The sequence below is a fragment of the Gadus chalcogrammus genome, chromosome 19 (genome assembly GCF_026213295.1).
Source record: "Gadus chalcogrammus isolate NIFS_2021 chromosome 19, NIFS_Gcha_1.0, whole genome shotgun sequence".
NCBI lineage: Eukaryota > Metazoa > Chordata > Actinopteri > Gadiformes > Gadidae > Gadus > Gadus chalcogrammus.
The window spans coordinates 8,117,088-8,139,817 of record NC_079430.1 but is presented as its reverse complement, the minus strand read 5'-3'; the positions used below and the strand labels follow the sequence as shown (position 1 = coordinate 8,139,817).

The following is a 22,730-nucleotide window of genomic DNA, read 5'->3' as shown; positions in this document are numbered from 1 at the left end:
GAACCCTACATAATTCCTTTGCGTGCATTAAAACAAAAGTAAGCGAAATAAATATTGACTCATTGTCTTTATCTGGTTGGAGTCATGACTTATTCAGTGTTTGTTGGTTGTTAAATAAATAACATGATTCTATCGAATTGTAGACAACCTTTGTGCTAGACTTACCCCGTTCCTATAGCCTTAAAATAATCACATCCTAATTTCTCTGGTTTCATGATTGCTATGGTTAGAATATTGTTTGATTATATATCTATAATAGCATAATAAACTATGCATGCAACTACTCATGTTATTTGTTAGATTATGTTGTTTTAAGGTAGGGTAGGATGGCAATTTTTTTTTTAGAGCCATTCTTTGTCAAATTTATTTTGACATCCCGACAGCGAGAAATAAATCAACTGACAAAAAATATATAATGTGTTGTATCTTTGGCTCTCGCTGGCCTGTAATAAGCCTGTCCAATCATTTCATTCGGCCCGAATGAAATTATTGGATGGCCTAATTGTCTGTCTACCTACCTACCGTCTACCTGCGCGCACTATGCCCATATACCTAGTGCTAAAGCAAGCGAGCAAGTCACATGTTTCAGGGGAGTGGCTTTGACAGAAGACCTGAGTTCTGGGATGTTTAGTTTGGATGCTTTCAAAATCGAGCCCATACTGACAAGATCAATCACATTTCTTACCTTAGATATTATCATTAAGATACAATATCATATCCTCACTATCAAAATAATAAATAACAAAAATCTTTTAATATGTGTTGTTGTTGTGAATCTTTCAAACCTCACTAGTTCTTCACTTTCGCAATTCAAGTACCATCAGCATGGACGATGCCAACTTCTACCTGTTGCACAGGGCTCGATCAGAAGAGGCCGGGAAGCAGAGCGAGAGTTACTGGAGAGTTGACGTGCTTCCGCACCTTCCGGCCCCTCCTGCCTGCGGAGAAGCTCTCAGCTATGCAAGTCAGATGGGGTGATGGACCACACCGACGCCTCCCAAAGAACCTTGCGTTCCACCTTTCCGATCACCTTCTACACCTCTGACTTCAGCTTCAACCCTGAAACGTGCCAGTTCAAGAAGTTCTCTGAGGAGTCCTCCATCGTGGGCTGCTTCAGTGAGGAAGAGGACGAGTACCAAAGTGTGGATGGGAGGTTCGTCAGAAGGTCTGGGTTGAACTCCATCCCAACATCGGCCAGACCAAGGAGCGGCTGACGGACTTCCAAAAGAGCAGGAATCGTCCAACCCTTATAACTGTTTACCTACTTTAGACTCTTTTACCTTAACCCATACACTTGAAATAACACATTTGCACTTCATTGACATTTGTTTGTTAATTGGTTCTTAATTACATTATAAGTAGTTTTTTTGCCTATTGTGTTTTTTCTGGGGTATTGTGTTCCATAGAATGTTTTTTACTATACTCTGCATCTCTTTTTTTCACCTGGCTTTCTGCTGCTGTAAACAACCCAATGTCCCTGCCTGGGGATCAATAATGACTTATCTCACTGCTACTCTTAGGCTACTTCCAATCCTTCCCCAAGATGCTACACGTGGCACAGTGCTAGGCTTTTAGCTTTACTTCAGTTTCAGCAAATATCGAGGCGATAATGGACCGAGGTGACGTCATGGAGGAGCCACACATTGCCGGGTCCTTAACTCTCTGTGTTAACCGCAAGTCCAGACTGAATAAATGGACGTGGTTTGGCAAGGGTCCACACAAGGCCTTGTGTTACAGTAACAATCCTCAGACGTTTCCTGCAGGTTGCACTAAGTAGCCTATTCATCCAGTGACACTGTGAAACTCAGAAGAAAAAAACAACGAAATCTTAGGGCTACTACTCCGTGCTCAGCAATCTGGGAGCCATCATATATTAGGACTCTTGAGAAGAGGAGAAAAGAGCGGTGGGCACGTTCCTGCAGTAACCCCAGATGGAAAGTAAAAAGGAAAAAAAACTTCTGAGTTTGTCAGCAAAGTTGTGGTGATGTGGAAAAACCAGGAAACTACATTTTACTGATAGGTTTCAGGGGGACTGAGTGTAAAGCCATGAGATGTGGTCGAGGAACGGGGGGGCCCAGCGTCTGTGTTTATACATAGACTACTGAGAGGGGAGTACAGTGCGTGAGGATGGGATTTCAGCTCTTCACGACCACCTTCTCTGAAATATCGTGCCTCCTGTATACATGGGCAGGAAGGCTGGACGGTTCCCTGGGATCGACGGTCAGCCACTGACAGTAATAAGCGTTTAGGCAGAGAGTTGCTTGTGATTTAAGTCTGTGGCGGGCCGGTTGGTTTTCTAACTTGTGTGGTCGATGCGCTACGTTGTTTCCCTCCCGCTGTAACTGAACGCGACTAAACTACTACACTACTAACTGTCGTCTTCTAAACGCAACATTAGAGTACATCAAGTGTTATCAACTATACTCACACCCAGATTTCTTTAGAAGCAGAGTGTGTAGCCCGATAGTACATAGTCTAGACAGCACTTCCTCTAAGTGTGCATCAAATGTGCAGGTTTGAAACATATCAGCAGAAAATAGGATGTTCGCCGTCTCTGACTTTTATCAGGAACACATTCATTATTTATTGTACAAGCGGCATTTCCTGCACTTAGATATACGTTCCTGCATGCATCAAGCGCAGTAAAGATTTTCATAACGCAACATACATAGGCCTACTACTACACACACCCTGGCATTACCTATAGCACCACAACGTCCGGCCTACATGTATCATTCCAAACCAGAAGCGAGCTAAGAGCTAATGGCGTGATGTTGCTCTTGTTGCTCCGCTAGTTAGCATTACGCCATTAGCTCTTAGCGCGCTTCTGGTTTTGGAATGATTAGTTGTGATTAGCCCTGGGCACGCCGTGACGCGCTAGCATTAAAAACACATTCCGAAATGTCTTCGGCTGACATCACCTCGTGCTCAGCCTCCCCACGGCTCAGCCTCCCCAACCCCTTCATTTAAAGACGGCTAGGGTCAGAAACCGGCGGGGCAGCGCACTGGCGCACCCGCATGCAATTATAAGAGCAATTATAAGAGCACCCTGCCTCTAATTTCAACTCTGCCGTTATTTTAAAGCAACAACACACCCCATGGGTCTCGGCCCCAGGAGCATCTGTGGCGGTTTTTGGTTCCACCTTCTTTCTGTCCGATGGCTTCGGCGGTTAGGAGTATTTTGAGGCACGTTGGGTAACCTCTCGCATGCAGCTGAACTGAGGAGGAGAAGGGAGAAAAAGAAGGCAGAAGGTTGAAGTCATTTCTGAGGCGTAATTTCAGCCGTGGGGCCTGTTTAGTCTAGGGGCAAGTCAGTGTGCCAACACTGGGGGGACAGACCACACAAAACGGGAACAATCCTTGTTTCATGGTTTTTTCGTTTGCGCCGCGATGGCTTTTCCCTTTGAAAGCACTGTGTCTTTTATTTGTTTGCTTGGTAAAAAAGTTGAATATGAAGTTGAAGTCGAATACATATTTTTTTAATAACGGGGTTCAGAGTTTTCCGAGAGGGAAAGAGTGAGGGCTTTCCAAAATAATGGACGGACCACCCAGGGTCTAAAGATGGCGTCACAGAATCCACGTTGTCAGTGCGTTGTGGCTGGAGTGGATATGAACGGCATGGAATATCCTCTGCCATCCTTGACCCCCCTCCTGTGAGAGCAGGGGAAACACACGTTTAAAAGAGAGTATAACATTGAATCATGGTTCATTTCCAGTTCACTTTGGCAAACCAGTGAAGACAAAACCAGAGAGTGTGTGTGTGTGTGTGTGTGTGTGTGTGTGTGTGTGTGTGTGTGTGTGTGTGTGTGTGTGTGTGTGTGTGTGTGTGTGTGTGTGTGTGTGTGAAAGAGTATGAATGAGTGCGTGTGTGGACAGAGTTATTTTAGGAATGAGAAACAGACTAGCAGTATTTATTTTGTTCAATATTATTGTCAATAGTGTGCTTTATTTAGAGCTTTATTTCTATAGTGATTTTGACAATGATTCATTATTGTTTATTTGGTAGTTAACAACAAATATCTTGGCAATAGCTTCCTTATCCATCCAGTTATCCCTCCATATCATCCCTTATAGTTAATTGCCCCTACAACAGACGTAGAGTCCATCTAGACAAATTATATACCCGTCAATATTCGGGGGGGGGGGGGTCCCCCGATTGTTGCCGATTGTTGCGCATTACCGATCTAAATTATCTCAATATGCAGTTGGCCTATAACATTACAATATTTCATCGATGCAAGCAATCAGTCTGTAGCCTACATGACAGCCTACATCTACAGCAAATACGATCAGACAGATACTTCATTGTCGAACACATACACAAAGCACCACGGCGGATGCTGACAACATTTTACACAACAAGCCAAACATCACCACGGCAGGTGCGCTCTCTCTCTCTCTCGCACGACGCACATGTAAACAATTAGGCCTACTCCAACTTGCAAGGCTAGGCTGCTTCACTAAGACGAAGCCGGAAAGGTAATGCACGCACACAGTCGGACCACAACCAACCACAACCCTTCATAACCGTGCAGTATGCCGAAGCCGGAGAGGACACAGAGCACACAGTATACGACTTTTCAACATTACGTCTTTCTTCTGTTTGGCGAACATGGCTAATTTGCATACGCACACATGACTGGCTGGCTCTTGGCAAAAAATAACATATTTGTGAATAAATGTTTTGAATTCTGAATACTGGACATAGTGAGCTTAAAAACATTGACCATTAGTGACAACAAAATAGGCTATGTATTTATTTTTTTGGACAAAATTTGGGACCCCCCTCAAATGTTGCTATTGAGGCTTTCAGGGGGTCTCATTGGTAAATCGGGGGGGGGGGGGTCGAGCCCCCCCGGACCCCCACGTATTTCGCACACTGGGTATCGACCACGATACAGCTTCTCTCCAAGAGAAGCTGCCAAATCAGTAGCAGAACTGAGAGTCTAATCATCACCTGGGAATTCCATGTGAAGAATCTACAGTGGATAAAAGTGCCTTAAAGTGCCTGACTTCTTGTCTGGCCAGAGAGATTACACATACAGACAAACACTATAAAGAGCAGAACCCTGAACTTTTGATCTCCCAATGACAGAAGGTTCTAGGAAAAGGACTGCTTGATCAGCAAACTACTGACTTCCCGAACAGAGGCGTGTCTACCAAAAAAAATTATGTTGATATTTTATTTTAATGTAGGCTATGCATTAAATATATAGAATATGTTGTAGTAAAAAAATATAACCAAACTAAAACCCCTTATACCACATATACTACAGCGCATTGTTGGACGGAACTGTACAGGAAAACTTGTTTAAGAGCCTTTCCATTGTGAGCCAGGCTTCTGTCTGGAGTGGCCGCATGTTCGATGCCTGAGTGCATTCAAACATATTGATCAGGCACTCGTTAGGCTTTAATAAATGTTATCTTGTGAAGCTTTAATGCTTTCCTCCATCATCTTTCCCCGATGTATATGCATCTCATTGTTAACAATGTATTAGTGTAGTGCACCGTTAAAATCCTACTAACCGGTCTTGGCTCCCATGCCCTTGCAGCATGCCAAGCCAGACCAAAAATTAAACACCCTAAGTTAATGGGAAAACCAAGCCGGGACAACCTGAAAGCAATTCAACCCTCCAAGGCCTGAGTTCTTTTCAACCTGTGAAAAGAAAGGTTCCTACTGTAGTGAGTACTTTTCCATGGAAGATCGGCCATTTTGTGCTTATTCATTGTGGTGAAACAGAGTCGATCGCAGATTCCTGAAACAGTTCCCTACATTTTCCAAGGTCTGTGGCTGGACCATAAGCATCTTACCTCCACACCATATTTATTTATTTATTGAATCAGATTATCATTTACGCGTCTGTTTAATAAATGTCAAGACACATGGAATGGCAGATACCCAAATATCAAACCCTGTCATAAATTTCCAAACTTCCCATTCATCCTTCTCCACTTCCCTAAAGCTGCCAGTGTAATCCCAGGCCATTTTTCACTTTTAGACATGAAAGCAAACAACACAAGGAACCAAACAACTGTTCAGCACACACAAGGTCACGCAATGCTAATATACTAGCATGTTTGCTAGTTGTTCATGGCTACAGCTTTTTTGTTCAAATACAATATCGGAACCAACATTTTCTTTGACTCTACGCTCATCCTACTTTTTATGCAGTTTACGCAGCTTTTTATTCAAAGTTTTTGCAGCTTCGGTATCAGAGCAAGACAGTGTTTGTCAGTACTTTCCCTGGTGCTGTACCATCTGCATGCATTGATCTATCCAGTACACAACAAGCAAGCAGAATCACCTTTATTAGCTACTCTAATATTAAAATGTGTTCTTTACTTTATCATTGAATCATTAGACACCTAAATTCGAAAGACAGTGAATTCAGATATAAATAATAAAGGAGCAGCTATAGGGCATCTGGTTCATGGATGGCCCAGAAGACTGCGAACACTAGGGGATCAAACCTAGCCCCTTTCGTGTTCGATAGGAACAGCCACATAGGGAAACGAGAGAGAGAGAGTAGGCCTACGTGGGTAACAGTGTTCAAAGTGATCAAGAACAGACGGACAAGACTTGCATTTCATTTCCTTGTTCTGGATAATATACTTCTTTTTGTTATATTTTCAATGGAACCTGCACACAACGGACAATACAATGCACATCCTATAAGCAATTAACACTCACAGAGACAATTTATCTTCCACAGACTGGTGTCTGCAATAATGCACTGATGTATACATAATATTAAAATATTAATATGCACTCACTTTCCAATGGATCCTAACGTAACAGTAGCAACTGGGACGCGAGAATACAGCTGATTGATCGTGCGCTGACTAGCTAGCGTTAGCATACACAACGTAGTGAAGTGAAAAATGTTAATAGTACAATATTTAAAAAATGACCAGTAGCTTCATGTTTTTACTTCTTTCATGAAAACACAAGGACAGGAGCAGGTGTGAGTACGGGCTCATACAGGCCTGAGGCTTCCGGAGGGTTCCTTCAATTGAGTATCGCCGGTGCAACCCGTCGTACTTGCAGCCACAGTGAAAATGCTCCATGTAGGAATACGTTCCCGGGAGAATACACTCCGGGCATTCCAGTCACAAAGTGTATGCATATTTTATCAGGAGCCCTATAACGACTGGAACCATCCTTGGCTTTACGATGTACACACACACACACACACACACACACACACACACACACACACACACACACACACACACACACACACACACACACACACACACACACACACACACACATTTAAAGCACCATGTGAAGACTTGAAGGGAGTAGTAGCGCAGCCTGAGTGATTGGCAGACAGAGCAGACAGACAGTCTGAGGTCAAAGTGCAGGATGGGATGGCTTTTCATTTCTCTGGGACTCTGTAATGTTGTCTGTAAGCTGTAGTCATGTTAACTCTTATTAGCATTACTAATATTTTTTTAATTTATCTGTCTATATACATTATTTATAACTATCAGCGTCAGATCTGAGGCATCAGTCGTATCGAACACACAGGGAAACGGGAAAAGTATTTGAAACGTTCCACTGCATTAACCTCTGCTTTAATACTTCCCCAGTCTAATTCTGACCCTGAGGGGTCGATGGAGTGCAGCCTCACATCATGTAGCTGGGTTAGCCCAGGCTGTCCTTCTCTATCTCCTGCATTGTTAAGGCTTAGTTATGGTTCCACGTCAACACAACGCAAGGGGGTTTACAGACCCATTACTGCCTTGCGGACCCTCCTTGCGTCCTTCGCAAGGGCCTGACGCGCGCCTCCCAAAAATGGTGACATTGCGTCACGGCGACTCAACAGCAAGGGCTGTGATTGACCGGGTAACTGAGCCTTGACAGAGTCCCTGGAGAGAGGGAGTCAGCGGGTGGAGCCACGCCAACGTTGACCAGCCTCACCAGGTTTTAAACCAGTCAGCCCACGCTCTGGTGCTATCTGGCCTGCCGTGCGTTAAAGCCTTTTGTCTTGGATTTATTTTTCTTTAAAGGTGACGTATTATACCACCAGGTGTGAGTGTGATATGCTATTACAAGCCCCTGTGTAGGCTGGCAGACTGATCTAACCAGCACACATCTACGCCCACTTGTGATGTCAGAAGAGGCAGATTTTCCAAACGGCTTGTAACGGCTAATCACACTCACACCTGGTGGTATTATATGTCCCCTTTAAGAGGAGGTCTGGCTTTGTTTTGTAGTTTAGTGCTCATGTTGGTGTGGTGGTTAGAGCTACTTCTTAGTCCTAGGGCCCACAGCATGATTGGTCCAGCGGTTGCACCTCAGTTGGTTTTGTTTAGCCACATCTCCCCTCTTTGTTCCGACTGTTCCGACTGTTCATTTCCAGCCTACAGTTGACCGTTTCCTTCTTCATCTCCATCTCCATAAGCATCGTCTTTTTCCGCTGTTCAGAAGTTAACCCTCACTGCTGTGACCCTGGCAACTTGCCACCATGGCTGAGGTTCGCTACATTAAAGGTGACATATTATGCCACCAGGTGTGAGTCTGATTTGCCATTACAAACCGTTTTCAAAATCGGCCTCTTCCGACATCACAAGTGGGCGTGTCCACCTAGATGTATGATGGATAGATGAGCAACATTTGCTACAGTCCACTGGGTAGGCTGAATGACTGATCCATCCAGCACACATCTAGGTGGATACAGCAACTTGTGATGTCCTCAGTTCATGTTGAGATTTTCAGAACGGCTTGTAACGGCTAATCACACTCACACCTGGTGGTATAATATGTCACCTTTAAATTAGGGTAGGCAATTTGGAGAACCCAACCAGATTAAGGTCGATTTTGAAAACATACATCCCTAAAAATGTCCCACCCCTCCCTTCAGGCCTACGTCCCAACGTCAAGCCACTCTCCCAAAACACACGATTAGCTCGCTAGCTTTAGCAGAAGGTCTGTCTAGCCTTGTGAAAGACACCTGTCATGCACAATGAATGCAGAGTGGTCAATTTTTGCATAGGTAGTCAGATAGTTCGGGAGACAAATGTGTAGGCCAACCAATCAATTAAGGATTAATTAAATTGTTGAACAGGCTTTAAATATTTATTTTTAATTTAAAATCTTAAAGTACTCCCTTGAACAGATTACAGATTGTTTTCATCATTTCATTTAATATTTTTTATCTTGTTGTTAAGGGAATTTCAACAAATAAGAAAAAGAATGGTACTAAAATAAATTGCCCACCCTAGCTTTAAGATCCTCCAAACTGTCTTTAAGCCTTCTCTCACAACTGGCCGTGTAGCCTCCTAGGGTCTGGCTAATCTTAACTGCTCGGGAATACAAGGAATGCATCTTGACTATGCCGTTCAATCTTGATTATGCCATTCAATTCCTTTATAAATTACAGAATGACCTAAATACATGTATTAAAGGAATACATCTTACCCAGAATAGAACATAGGACTATCTTACAAAAAGATGACCATAGATATTCAAATAAATATCAGCTCTCCACAGGCTCCATAACAATGACAGGGTTTAAACAGGGCATACCAGGTTATAAATGTTATTTTCCTCCAACTTGTCTGAGAAAGACAATAAAAAGTGCTGAATAACACACCACATCCACTTGTGTCGGCCAGTAATGCGAGCCTGTCATCCATACAATGTTGTTGTCCACGTAATGGACTAATGGACATAATGGACATAATGGACACTCACAGTCCTCAGCCTGTGAGTGTTAGTCGCGCAGGGAAACAACACATGTTCTCTTCATTTATCCTATTACTATACTATGGACACTAAATTTATCCTTAAGTGTCCATAATGTAAAACTCATTGGAAATGTTATCCTCCACAGGCTGCAACTTTGAGTTAACCTGTGAAAGAAACTACCAGTACGTCATTGAGTAGTCTCTCAAACGTCCTTTAGTGGAGCTAAAGTAGGGCTTGATGTCACACAGGTCTGATGTCAGACTCTTCGGTTCCTTCGCCCTTGTCACTGTTATTTTTTTGTCCTATTGTTTGGAAGTGAGTTTCCTCGTGTGCCCGCTGGACCTCCAGAGACCCCGACCAATCACAGAATAAGCTCATGGCTCCTCGTGAGGTAACATTGTCACTCCACTTCCTCAGAGGATGTGGCAGGAGTTTCTGGGGGGGCCAGGGCTTCAGAGCCTTAAACACCACCCGAACAACCACTCAAGATCAGACGGGCCACCATCCGCCCTGCATACACGCAACGCCGGGTGTGTGTGTGTGTGTGTGTGTGTGTGTGTGTGTGTGTGTGTGTGTGTGTGTGTGTAACACAGCATATTAGGAAAGAGCATTCCTCAGTAAACCCCCAAACCACAGACACACACACACACGCACACATGTGTGCGTCGGTGTATGTGTGAGAGTGAGTCTGGACAGCATACAGAAGAAGTTCATGCAAGGTTAGTGGGTCAGGAAGTCACACTTCTGGACGTTCTGTATTTAGGAAATGACACAATAAACACACATATACACACACACACACACGCACAAGTTATTTGTGAATTGAATTGACTAATGGATTTGCGTTGTGGTTTACTTTACATAGGATCATGCAATGTGGATAGAGTACTTGGCTCTAAATGTAATGGCATCATTGAAAGAAAAATCAACACTTTAATAATAACAAAAACCACAATAATAATATTGATAATAATTGGAGACGTTCAAAAAAATATCTTTCATGATCTTAGGTCCTATAACCACTTCTAATTTGTTATTTTACATTGGTAAGGGAAAGGTTCCAAGTTAGAGTTTAAAATGAAGACATAAGTCTGAATGCGTTTGAATAAATCATCTTTAGCGTCTCCTGGAGGAAGAATATGAAATTGGTGGAGAAAACTAAATACATTATTTCATAGCTTCTTGTCGTTGTAGGCCTACCTCAAAATCCATGAACAAACACTCCATTGGTCTATTAATATTAATACTAATAACAATAATCATTATTATTATTATAATGATTGTAACAATAATATTACTTATGCCATACTGTGGCATACGTGCAATATCAGTTATTAATGTTATTAATCCAATTCAATATTAATATTTCCTGCTGTTACAGTTGACATTTTTGTTATTCAATGGTTAAGTCTATTTCAATGATATAGGGTCACGTTCATTTTATAAGACTCAATATTCGGTGGAAATTAGACAATTATTTACCACTAGAGGTCAGTGTCATACATTTTTAACCACGGAAAACGGCAATAAATGTCTGAGGATATGCACTGCCAATTCTTTCCCAGTTCTCACAATTTCATAGAACTAACTAACTATAATTTCATTAACCCGTTTTTAAAATTGAGATTATGTTGTTTACCATATGTTTACAATAACATAAGTACATTATAAATAGTTTACGTTTGCAAGTTCTTACAATTGGTCGACAAAAGTTCATATCATGTTAAGTATTTGCCTGAAGGCCTATAGCAATATCATCATATTGCGTGCCGTCAATCTATAACTTGATGCAAAATGTAGTAATCTGAGTAATCTGTGTCTGCAAATATATATGTATATTGGTTTCGGTATTTTATTTTTTTAAATGAGTTTACATGTATCTATCTATGTTATATAGGTATTGATCTTCGTGGGTGAAATCAAAATAAATGTTATGTTGGGCCTACTGTATTCTTGCAGTAGTTTGAACATAATATGTTCAAACTAGTTTGAACATAATATGTTCAAACTACTGCAAGAATACAGTAGGTCCAACATAACATTTATTTTCATCTCCGTTATTATCTTTCTTTCTTTTCACACAATCACACACAGACGCACGCGCACACACACGCACAGACATACAAAGGCGTTTAATACACACATTCATGCATGCACACACACACACACACACACACACACACACACACACACACACACACACACACACACACACACACACACACACACACACACACACACACACACACACACACACACACACACACACACACAAATAGGGTCAAATAATGGTCTCCCATGGTGTTCAATATTTAGTGTCTTTATAAAACAGATTTGCAAAATATAGCCACGGCTCATTCATTTAAATACACATAAATAGCAGGAAAACATTTTCCCATTTCAATTCAAATAAATTTGAAATAATTGTTTTACACGTAGATCAGAAATAAACAATATAGGAAAACAGGGTTTTAAACCCTTTCGATTTCTTAACACATAAAACACAAAGAAATGGCTAAAGCTGCATTTGATTAGTCAGAAATATACACCTTTTAACACACTTCAAAATTTATAACAAGGCTTATTCAAGTTTGTGAAGGAGCAATCTCAGCATCTTTGGAAAGGTCCCTTAAAGTCGTTATTTTTAAAGCAACACATTTTAACATCATGAGCAAAAGCAAGTAACACCACCATGGCTGAGAGTTTGAGACTATGTACAATAGTGCAGCCCAAAGGAAAACAGAGAAAAGAACAGGCAGTAGATTTGTTATCAACATTGTTTAGCGTCTAACCCTAACCCTGACTGACACCACTTCAAGTTAATTCCTTTCATTTTTAATGTGGTCAAAATGTAGAAACACAAACAGATCCATGTGGTTGGGCTAGGTTGTTTATCAAGCATTTTAAAAGTCTAAAGTCATCACAACACCAGGCATTTCAAAATATGCAAATGAGAAATGGGTGTTTTTTTGGCACAATGTTTTGGAATGTGGGGCGATTGTTTTGTGTATTTAGAATACTTCTTAATGTTTTGGTTTTTTAAAGTACATTCATCATCAATCCTCAATTAATAAATACTAGTATAAAAATAGTGACTTGGGACAGTAAGGACCTTTGAAGGGATTGTGTCCGCATACTTCATCAAGACCCATGAGATTAATTCAGCAGTCTTCTGGAAAAACACAAACCTGCATCTGAATCGAACAATAAGGCAAACAATAACAGTTCAGTGTACTCTCTGGGGCTTCCTTCTAGAAAAATATATACGTAGATCCGTTTTGATTGCGCTTGCATCTCTTAAATGCTATCAAAAACCACCAGCGGAATGAATCAGCTTACTTTTCTTAAACAAAGGATCATCTGTAAAAGTAAACAGCTATACCATACTTCAAAACGTCCTCTTTATCTTTCTCCATCGTTGAACCATATTCAAATCATATCTTCCCCAATATCCAATCACCGCAGCTGTCCTTAAAAGTCCTTTCAAAGCTCCACCAATGGGAGCTCAGTTTGCAGGCTCGGGCACGGGCGGCGGCCGCTCCAGCCGCACGGTCCACGGGTCGGGGGGCGGGGCGTAGAACCCCGAGCGGCTCAGCACCTTGTCTCCGGCCAGCGTGAAGGAGAACATACCCCTCTGCCTCCCAGCTCCGCCCCTCAGCTCCCCCGCCTCCTCCTCCTCCTCCTCCTCCTTCCCCTCCCCCCGGCCCCCCCCCAGCCCGGACCCCGCCCCCCTGCCCCTAAACCCCTGACCCCTGCCCCTGTTCGCCATCAAACCCTTCACGCCCGCCAGACCGCCGAGAGCCTTGACCCCCGCGTAGGGCGAGCCCAGCAACAAGCCGTTCTCCTCCAAGGTCCGGTTTGACATCACGCCCGTCGTCGTCGTCGACGTCGTCGTCGTCGTCGCCACGGCAGCCGGTTGACACAGGAAGTTGTTGCTGTTGTTGCTGACGCTCCCTGGAGTGGCCCTCCAGGCGGCGGGCCTGCGGCCCCGGCGTGGGCGGGACACGCGGCAGCTCTGTCTCTTGATGTGGCGGTGGAGGTGGTCGGAGCGCGTGAAGCTCTTGTAGCAGTGCTCGCACTGGTAGGGCCTCACGCCCGTGTGGATGCGCAGGTGGTTCTTCAGGTCATAGTTGTGGACGAACTTGGAGTTGCAGTGGAGGCACATGTAGGGCCTCTCGCCCGTGTGCTTGCGCATGTGGATCTTCAGCTTGTCCTGTCTGGGGAAGGGGGGGGAAACAGACAGGGGTGTTGGTGTTGGGGATTTGGACTGGTAACTGGTTATTGGTTAAGACATGATTATTGTGGTCTTGTGTTTTGCTGTTCTTGTCGAATGTATACCACGTCTAACCTAGTAAATAAGCCAGATTGAAAGATTGAAAGTAAATAAGTGTGATTGAAAGAAATAGGAAGAACTTGTACAAACCCATGACTAGCTGTCCTCTTTTCCTACTAGTTTATAATACTGTGAGTTTAATAACTCATTGAGTACATCATCAACTGTCAAATCAGATTCCTTCTTTTGGGATGTTCACATAGTATGTATAATGAATTTCTTTGGGAAATTCCAACTGTCTTAGCGGCCTTGTGACAGGTGACCAGAAATGCACTTAAAAATGAATACAACCAAGCATCAAGAAGTGTCCGACACAGAAAGTGCACAGAGAGCCCTACTTGGCTGACGCCTACCTGGTGAAGCGGACCTCGCAGATGGTGCACATGTAGGGCTTCTCCCCCGTGTGCGTTCTCATGTGCCGGGGCAGCTTCCCCGCGCCCTGGATCACCTTGTTGCAGATGGGACACTGCTGGGCAGCCTTGGGCTTCATCTTGCGCTCCTCCTCCAGCTGCCAGGGGGGGAACAGCGCCCCCAGGTGGGAGGCCGAGCTGAGGAAGCTCAGGTACGAGCGGAAGTCGGCCTCGTCTTTGATCTGGCCCAGCGGGACGTGGCCTTCCAGGGACGGCGTTCCCCCGGCGACGCTCCCGCTACCGCCACCGCCGTTCACGCCGGGGGTCTCAGAACCCCCCAGACCCCCCACGAGGCCGGAGCCCACCAGCTCGTTCAGGAAGTCACCGTGAAGCAAGCCGGCGCCACTGCTAGAGGGAAGGATAAGATATGAGAATTAAGGAAATGATTTATCCCAGACGGGAATAGCGTGTCACAGCAGACAGCAGACATGACGGTAAGAAGACTTAAAAATCCATAATAAATATAAAATATCCATATAAAAAAACAACTAATAACATAGAAATGATGTCGGCATGCACAAAAAGAGTAGTAGAAATGTGGCTTCGGAAATATACATTGTCACACTATTAATCTATTAACTATTAACCATGCATGTGCATTTAAACTGCAGAGGCTTGACTTACTGCGTCACTTCCTCCTTCACCTCCTCCTTGATCACCTCCCTCTTCACAGCCAGGTCCAGGGGCCTGGAGCTCTCCAGCTGGGGGGCCGCCGAGGACCCGGGGGGGTAGTGTCTGCCCCGGGGTGGGCCTCCGTTGTGGGGGTGCGGGTGTGGCTGCTGGTGGAGGTGGCGGTTGTGGTGGTGGAGGTGGTGGTGGTGGTGGTGTCGCCCGGGCTCCAGCAGCTGCTGGGGGAAGCCGGAGATCTCGGCGGCCCACATGGAGGGGTAGAAGCTGGGCAGGAGCGGGGAGAAGGTGGCCTGTCTCTTGTCCAGGGCGGAGGCGATGCGCGGGTACAGGCCGTCTTGCAGGAGGGACTTGATGGAGAAGTCCTTCAGGGCGCGGCTCTCGGTGCTCTCCTACACACAAACAGACGTCGGAGGTGTTGGGTTAATGAGGACTCGACGGGTTGGTGCAAGCTCATGGCAACGACGACAAAGAAAGGAAATCAAATAATTTAGGTGATCCGAGAATTTTGGACTCGTTTGTTAAACAGTTTTGTTAAACTTCATGTTTTCTCACACAACCACACACAAGATTAGGGCGCCACCACCTGCCTTGCATTGCATGCATGTGCTCATGTGCTCATGTGCACGCACACACACACACCCACTGTGAGCGTGTGTGTGTGTGTGTTACACAGACCCTTCCTCAGGGAGAAAGTCTTCATGATTTCTCCTTTGCTTTTACTATTCCTATCTTGGGATTTTAGCGAATCAACGCCAATCAAAACATGAGTAACAGCATACCTGTTTTCCTCTCATGTTGTCCGGCGACTGTGACTGCCTGCTGTTGGCGTGCAGCTCATAGCTGCTGTTGTTGTTGCTGTTGTTGCGGTAGTGGAGGTGGCGGTGGTACTGCGACGTGCTCGGGGGCGGGGACTCCTCCCTCCCGCGCGGCGTCCCTTCGCCCCGGCTCTCCGGCGACCGCGTCGACCTCTCGCTGCCTCCCTCCTCGTCCTCCTCCTTCCTCGACCCGTCCTCCTCGTCCTCCTCTTCCTCGTCGTCCTCCTCCTCCTCGTCCTCGTCGTCCTCCATGTCCTCCTCCTCCTCCTCTCCTCCTTCACCTCCTCCTCCTCCTTCCCTCCCTCCTCCCGTGTCCATGATCTCCAGACACACGTTGATGATGCACGGGATCTCCAGCAGGCGGGCGGCGTTCAGGATCTCCTTGACGTTGGACGCCGTCACCGTCAGCGTGGAGGTGTAGGCGAACTCCAAGATGGCCGTCAGCGACTCGGCGCCCACAAAGTCAATCTCGTACGCGGCCGCCGTCTGCGGCTGCTGCTGTCGATGATCCCCGTGGTTGCTGTGGTTGTCGGAGGCGGTCGCCACGGTGAAGAGCTTCTTGAAGTACTGGCTGCAGGCGGCCAGGACGGAGCGGTGCGTCTGGTACTCCTGGTCGCGGACGATCAGCACCACGTCGCAGAACAGGCCGTCCCGGCGCTGCTCGTTCAGGCTGCACAGGATGTCGCTGCTGTGGTTGGGGAAGGGGATCCCGATCAGGTCCTCCTCTCTGTGGTGGGACATGGTGGGGTCGGGGGGGGGTCGGCGGGGGCCGGAGTGTGTGCTGCACCCTAGGCCGGGGGATCTGAGGAGAGGGGACGGAGGTGGCGGGTTAGACGACGCTGTGACAGGCGTTGCTGGAGGACTGCTGGTACCTACGTATACATTTGTGGATTTTGATTTGTTGATAAGATTGACATCTTCTTTGTCTTTGGAGGATGTAGTGAGAAATATATAAAAAGGCCTAACCGAAATGAAGGCAGATTTGCAATTGTACACTTATATAGCCATCTTCACAAGGTATACGTTGGGATCTTTAGATAAATCGTCATCTGGATTTCAGTGTGTTACTTGCAAGGGCCAATGACTAGTGTCTAATGAATCTGATGTGGTTTTGATGTTATTGTGTTCTGTTGACCCTTCCCACCAGATGCTGCAGTTCCTACCTTCTGAATCACTCTGGTGTTTACAGACCGTGGTAAAAAAGACAACTGACATTGGCACCGCTCTCACTCATTCACATCTATGAATAGCGCTTAAACTGTGCTGTCCGCACTCGGCGGTCAGGGGAGGCATGTGTACGTCAATACTTTGAAGCGGTCCTGCTCACCACGGCGACATTGTTGACTGCCTCTGAGCGGGACTTGGACTATGAAGCCACATTGACGCACACACACACCAACCCACCCACCCGTGCACAGGACACACACACACACACACTTTGACACACCCACCAATGCAAACACACACACACACACACACTCTGACCCACCCACTCACATGCACACTCAGTTGTACACACACACACACACACACACACTGTCCCAGACTCCCTCACTGTTGAGGCGGCGTATCAGATGAGACTATGCCAACTTCAAAAACTTCAGAAGAAAGCCAACCTTGTGCATCAGGTATACAAGTTGGGCAAAAGGGTTTTTTATTCTCGTCCACGTTGTTGCTAGGTAACGGTTGCCATGTTAATGTCACTAATACCGAGTAGACATAATTATTTAAACGCCTATAGAGGGGGTGGTGGTATCACGTATATCTCAGACCAGCAAGTTTGAGGGATTTTTTTTTTATATATATATAAAATCGATTCAGTGTGGGCGTGTTTTTCTTGTTGGCAAATACGAGCAACGATAGCAAGACTTGATATTAGGAGCTGTTATTTAACAGACATATTCGCTGTCGGGGTGGGGTGGTAATGTTTCGTGTTTTGTACAGTAGGCCTATTGTACGAACCCCTATTAATGAATGTTTGTGCAGGGCGATAGAGAGGAGATAAATCCAACAATGACAAATTGACGCCGACGTGTTGACCTACCATCCCTGCAGCCAAACGCACGACGCACGCAAGTATCACTCGCATCACTTTGACTGCTTCACATCAGGACACACACTCAACGTACACGCTTATTGAATGTTCATGCGAGACATGCACTCGCCGCCACATTGCGGGAATAACAGGTTAAGAGAATAGCAGCCTGTCTCGTTCGAGGAGAATATGAAAGACGTGAGATAGGCTGAAAGCTCCCCAACAGGTTGCACAAACACGGCGCCCCTCCCAGCGCCCCCCCCCCCACACACACACACACACACACACCCACACACCCAAGGCAAACAATAACGAGGAGCTTGGAACAACAGCGATTGGATGAGAGGGGGAGAGAGAGAGAGAGAAAGGGGAGAGAGAGACACAGAGAGAGGGGAGAGAGAAAGTGAGACAGAGAGAGACTACTCAAAACCGCACATCCAAACTGAACAACTTTAGTTTGGGATAGCCTTTAGCATTTAATATTGTCACCGATAAAAGGCCTACATTGTAGGCCCACAGTACAGGTATGCCGACACTTCCATTGTAGGCCTACAGTACAGGCATGCCTACATCACATTTGTAATTAGTTCACCTCTTAAATAGTACTCTGAGTCTACTTTATACATCTAAACATTTGGACTAATTGGACTCCATTGTTATTCCCCCCTCCCTCTTTTTTTAAGTTTGTTTTGTTCAACGTACAGAGAAAGAAAGAAACAGAACGACGGACAGAAGGGCAGACAGACAGACGGACAGACAGAATGCGCAAGACCGGCCGGGTAAAACAAAAGTATTCAAGTAAGGTGACACGTGCTGGGTGCCGTTCGCGTGTCGTAGTAGTGGTGGAGTTTCGTATGTTGTCGTGCTCGTGCTCGCGCCCCTGAGCGAGCACCACTCCCCTCCTCCGTTCCCACTGCTTCCCTACTGCAGCCACTCCGCTAGCGAGAGCTATTTAGCGGCCAGCCCCTAATTACAACGTGGATAGGATCTGAGGAGGATGTGCCACATAGACAGGGAGGGGAGAGAAGGGCACGGCGTTCCCACCACAAGGTCCTGGGGCGACATTTCATCAGCTAAAACAGCCTTTTAACCCCTTAGACTTAACCCCACCCATCCGAAATAACCAGGGCGGTGGAGCAGTGCAGTGGCTCACGCTCAAGCTTGGTGAAGAAAAAGGGGTGTGATAATGGCTATTTTAGTTTGTTAGTTGTTGTATTTTTGTGATTTAATTATACAGGCACAAAAACACTTCTGAGTATTTTGTATGTTCCTACTATACTTTTGGGAAAGTCTGCAATATTGACTTCGTCAAACTTTTAGGCTCAAACTGCTGAAGTTATTCTATTGCTAAATGCCATCTTTCTACTGGTCCATCCATGGTAAATATTACTCTGAAATATTACACCTGTGGTCATTAAAAAAAAAGGGTTAGGTTAAGAATATCACAAAGAAAAACAACAATAACATGTTTTCAGTTGCTTGGAGGTTAAAAACCATCCAACTGTTGTTTAGTTGAACTAAATATGAACCCAATTATTAAAGTGACCCTTAATGGACAGTCTGCCTTTGCGTGTGACTTTCTCTCTGGCTTCACGCCTCACTTAGTCACTCACACTTTCTACTCAGTATTCTTCAGGACACCCACCTCACAGCATGTGTCACCTCCACCCATGTCCCATTCCACCTCCAGTCTGGCCACCTTCTCCTCAAGTAGATGTTCCTCCTCCTCTCCTCTCCTCTTTTACTCTCATCCCCTCCTCGACTCCCCTAGCCTCTCTTACCCTCCTTTCCTCCCCTCACCTATCCTCTCCCCTTCTTGCCTCTCCTCTCCCCTCTCCTTTGGCCTCCCCTCTGCTCTCCTGACCTCGCCATCTCCTGTCTTCTCCTCTCTCCTCCCAGCTCCTGTCCCGAGCTCCTAGACTCCCCCTATCCTGGCTAGGATAGGAGGGAGTCTTTCTCCTCCAAGCAACTCCTCTCCTTCTCTGCTCTCCTCATCTCTGCTCCTCAACTCTCTCCGGCCCTTCCCTCTCCTCTCTCTGCTTCTTCTCCTCACTTCTCTCCTCTCCTCTCCCCTTCCCCCCTCCCGTCTCCTCTTCCGTCTTCTCTCCCGCTGCCTACTTATCCCTCACTTTTTTTTTTTGTTGCAACCAGAGTGATGACAGCGAGTACAGCAGCGACATCATCATCATTATGGCCATAGCAGCCGCCCATCGCTATAGCATGTCCCCTCGCTGCCTTGACCACTCAGGCCACAAATCAACAGTTAATGTCCATCTCAGACCCCCTGTCACCGGGGCAGACACTCATTTGGCCTGCAAGCAAGCAGCGGCTAAAGCCCAGTTTATCCCTGTCAGGGCTGGGGCATTCACCTGACTCACAGGCTTAATAACCTGCAGCCAAAGCCCTGGCTTTACCCCTGTCACACAATGCCAAAACAGTGAGGTTGCACCCCAACAACTGTCACCAATGGACAATCGCCCAGCCAATAATTCGTATTGTTGACAGCAGGAGGGGGTGGTGGGGGGGGGGGGGGGGGGAGAAGTCACCGTGCATGGTCCTTAAAAAGTGGCCTTATTAGGGGCCATGCTCTCATTTGACCGGTACACAAATACATTATCCCCCAGTCCGAAAGCACCGGCCTGCCACTGGTAGTTTGGGACCTGTGTGTTGTTAACTTTTTGGGGTCGGTGCTATTCTTACAAAGTAATTGAATACGTGCAATTATCTTTTCTGTGAATTTGTTTGTTAGCTTTTGTGAATTATATGTGTTAGTAAAGCCAGCATGACAAATATTTATATACCCTAGAAGTTATTTTCTTAATCTAGTCGACCTCGAGTTGTCTTTGTCTGCCGCATGATTCTTCCAATTGAACAAGTATGGAAGGAAGATCACGCTCAGACCGCAGCATTGTTTCTACAAGACGTGTATTCACAGTCTGACCTACTTTAATCACGCACCAAAAACGAGTTAAGAGCAATGACAAATATAATGTAAATACTACTTAAAAACACATGATTACAAATGGTCTGAAAAACAGGATATTGTTTTATGCTATCACTGTTGCTTAGGATTCGAACAATGGAACTTAAGCAAGAATTACACTAAAGCTATAGTGAATTGTGACACGCACCTATTGAAATGACTGTATTCTTAGTACCTAAATTATTAAATACTTTTATCCTTTAGGGATGACATTATTGCCGTTGTTAGAAGAACTCAAAGGAAAACCCTTGTAATTGTGCTTTTTATAAATTACACGATATTTCACCGTGTCATTTAGGCCAAGTATGTTGGCCTTGTAATATAGTTTACAAATGTGAATACTTCCATGAACGAATAGACTCTCCTTGAATTGATTCACGCAAGACGTTAATACCACATGATACTTTTTTTTTTTTAGTTTAACTTTTTTTACATTTTCTATGCGATATAATCTGAACAAAGAAACAAGCATCATGTGATAGACAACTAACTCAACTGACAACTCAGTCCATCACATGCCCAACTGAAGGTTGAACTACGATAAGCCTACAATAGAAATGTCAATGCAGGTTGTCTGACATTTTGTAACTTCATGAAGCAAGCCTCTCCTCTGAGTTGGCTGAGAGCAACCGTGACAAAAACAACCATTTAAAGCTTAGCTGGAAATCGAAACATGTTTTTCTTCTTTTTTTGCGTGTCGCTCAGCATCGTTCCACTGCATTGTATTCCTCAACTCCGCTACGTATAAATCGTAGTATTAATCTCTTGTGTACTGTGTCACGTGGAGCGCGTTTTAAGCTGTAACAGGATAAACAGTCCTTGGTTAATAGATAGCGTTAAAAAAGACACCTGATTTGTGTTCTCGTATTGAATGGAAACACCTGCCATCGAAAAGGGGAAAAAAAATCTTTAACCCAACTTTCAGAAAAAAGTTGAGCTACTTTCAGGATAAATTGCAAATAATACAAAGACAACATGGATATTTGAGCTAACTCTAAAAACCCAAGTGTGTTTTTTAAGTTTGCAGAAAACGGGTTGACCCGTTTGCTTGCCTATCGCAGATAGAGACAGGCCTACACGGTCTGAACGAATCAATTCACTGTAACATCAATATAAATGTGTACCACCAGACGGTACCTGAACTCAGATACAGTCTGCGATACGGCCGTTAGAGGGTTCAGTGCATCACACTTATCCACATTTTCACATGCAGTTGAAACCGGCAAATCGTCATCCCTGCAGCTCACACATCTTAAAAACAAACAAAACCCAAAAACATTTTCACACACAGAATTAATAAACGCACACACCGACGCACACACACAAACAAACACACACAGGCACACAAACTCCCAAACGCACTGATGCACACGTACACACACATGCTCACACACACACACACTCACACAAACACATTCACGCACGGGCGCACACACACACAGCACGCAAACAGTTGTTAATCACTTTAAATCTGCCGTACCTTGACTCTCTCCGGGCTCCCCTCACACGTGTGTGTGTGTGAGTGTGTGTGCGTATTTACACACTATTAAGGACCTCAGCTGCTCCTCGGGTGACCTCTGAGCATTGCCTTCCTTGGAGTGAACCTCTCTCACTCTCTATGTCTCTGTCTCTCTCTGTCTCTCTCTCTCTGACTCTGTCCCTCTCTCTCTGACTCTGTCTCTCTCTCTCTCCCTCTCTCTCCCTCTCTCTCTGTCAGTCAGGTCAGTCCATTCACAACAAGCTGCACCACCAGGGATGCCCATTCACAAAAAAACAAGGCCGGAGATGAATAATAAATCCAATTGTGAAAAGAATGAGAAAGCGCCA

At 45.2% G+C, this 22,730-nt stretch overlaps 1 protein-coding gene across 1 annotated transcript; it reads right to left on the bottom strand.

Annotated features, from left to right (window-relative positions):
- Positions 1 to 13,202: 13,202 nt before the first annotated feature.
- Positions 13,203 to 22,506, bottom strand: LOC130372816 (zinc finger and BTB domain-containing protein 7C). Its single transcript, XM_056578976.1, has 6 exons — positions 22,384 to 22,506; positions 15,850 to 16,687; positions 15,065 to 15,459; positions 14,384 to 14,788; positions 13,448 to 13,914; positions 13,203 to 13,300 (listed from the first exon to the last, which is right to left on the bottom strand). Exons 2-6 carry the CDS (start codon positions 16,624 to 16,626, stop codon positions 13,203 to 13,205), a joined length of 2,142 nt encoding a protein of 713 aa, XP_056434951.1. The 5' UTR covers positions 16,627 to 16,687; positions 22,384 to 22,506.
- Between the last annotated feature and the right edge of the window lie 224 nt (positions 22,507 to 22,730).

Coding starts and splice junctions, on each gene's coding strand:
- LOC130372816 (XM_056578976.1), bottom strand. CDS start 16,626: ATGTCCCACCACAGAGAGGAGGACCTGATCGGGATCCCCTTCCCCAAC. Junction 14,789..15,064: donor GTGAAGGAGGAAGTGACGCA/GTAAGTCAAGCC, acceptor CCTTCCCTCTAG/CAGTGGCGCCGGCTTGCTTC. Junction 13,915..14,383: donor TGCGAGGTCCGCTTCACCAG/GTAGGCGTCAGC, acceptor CCCCTTCCCCAG/ACAGGACAAGCTGAAGATCC.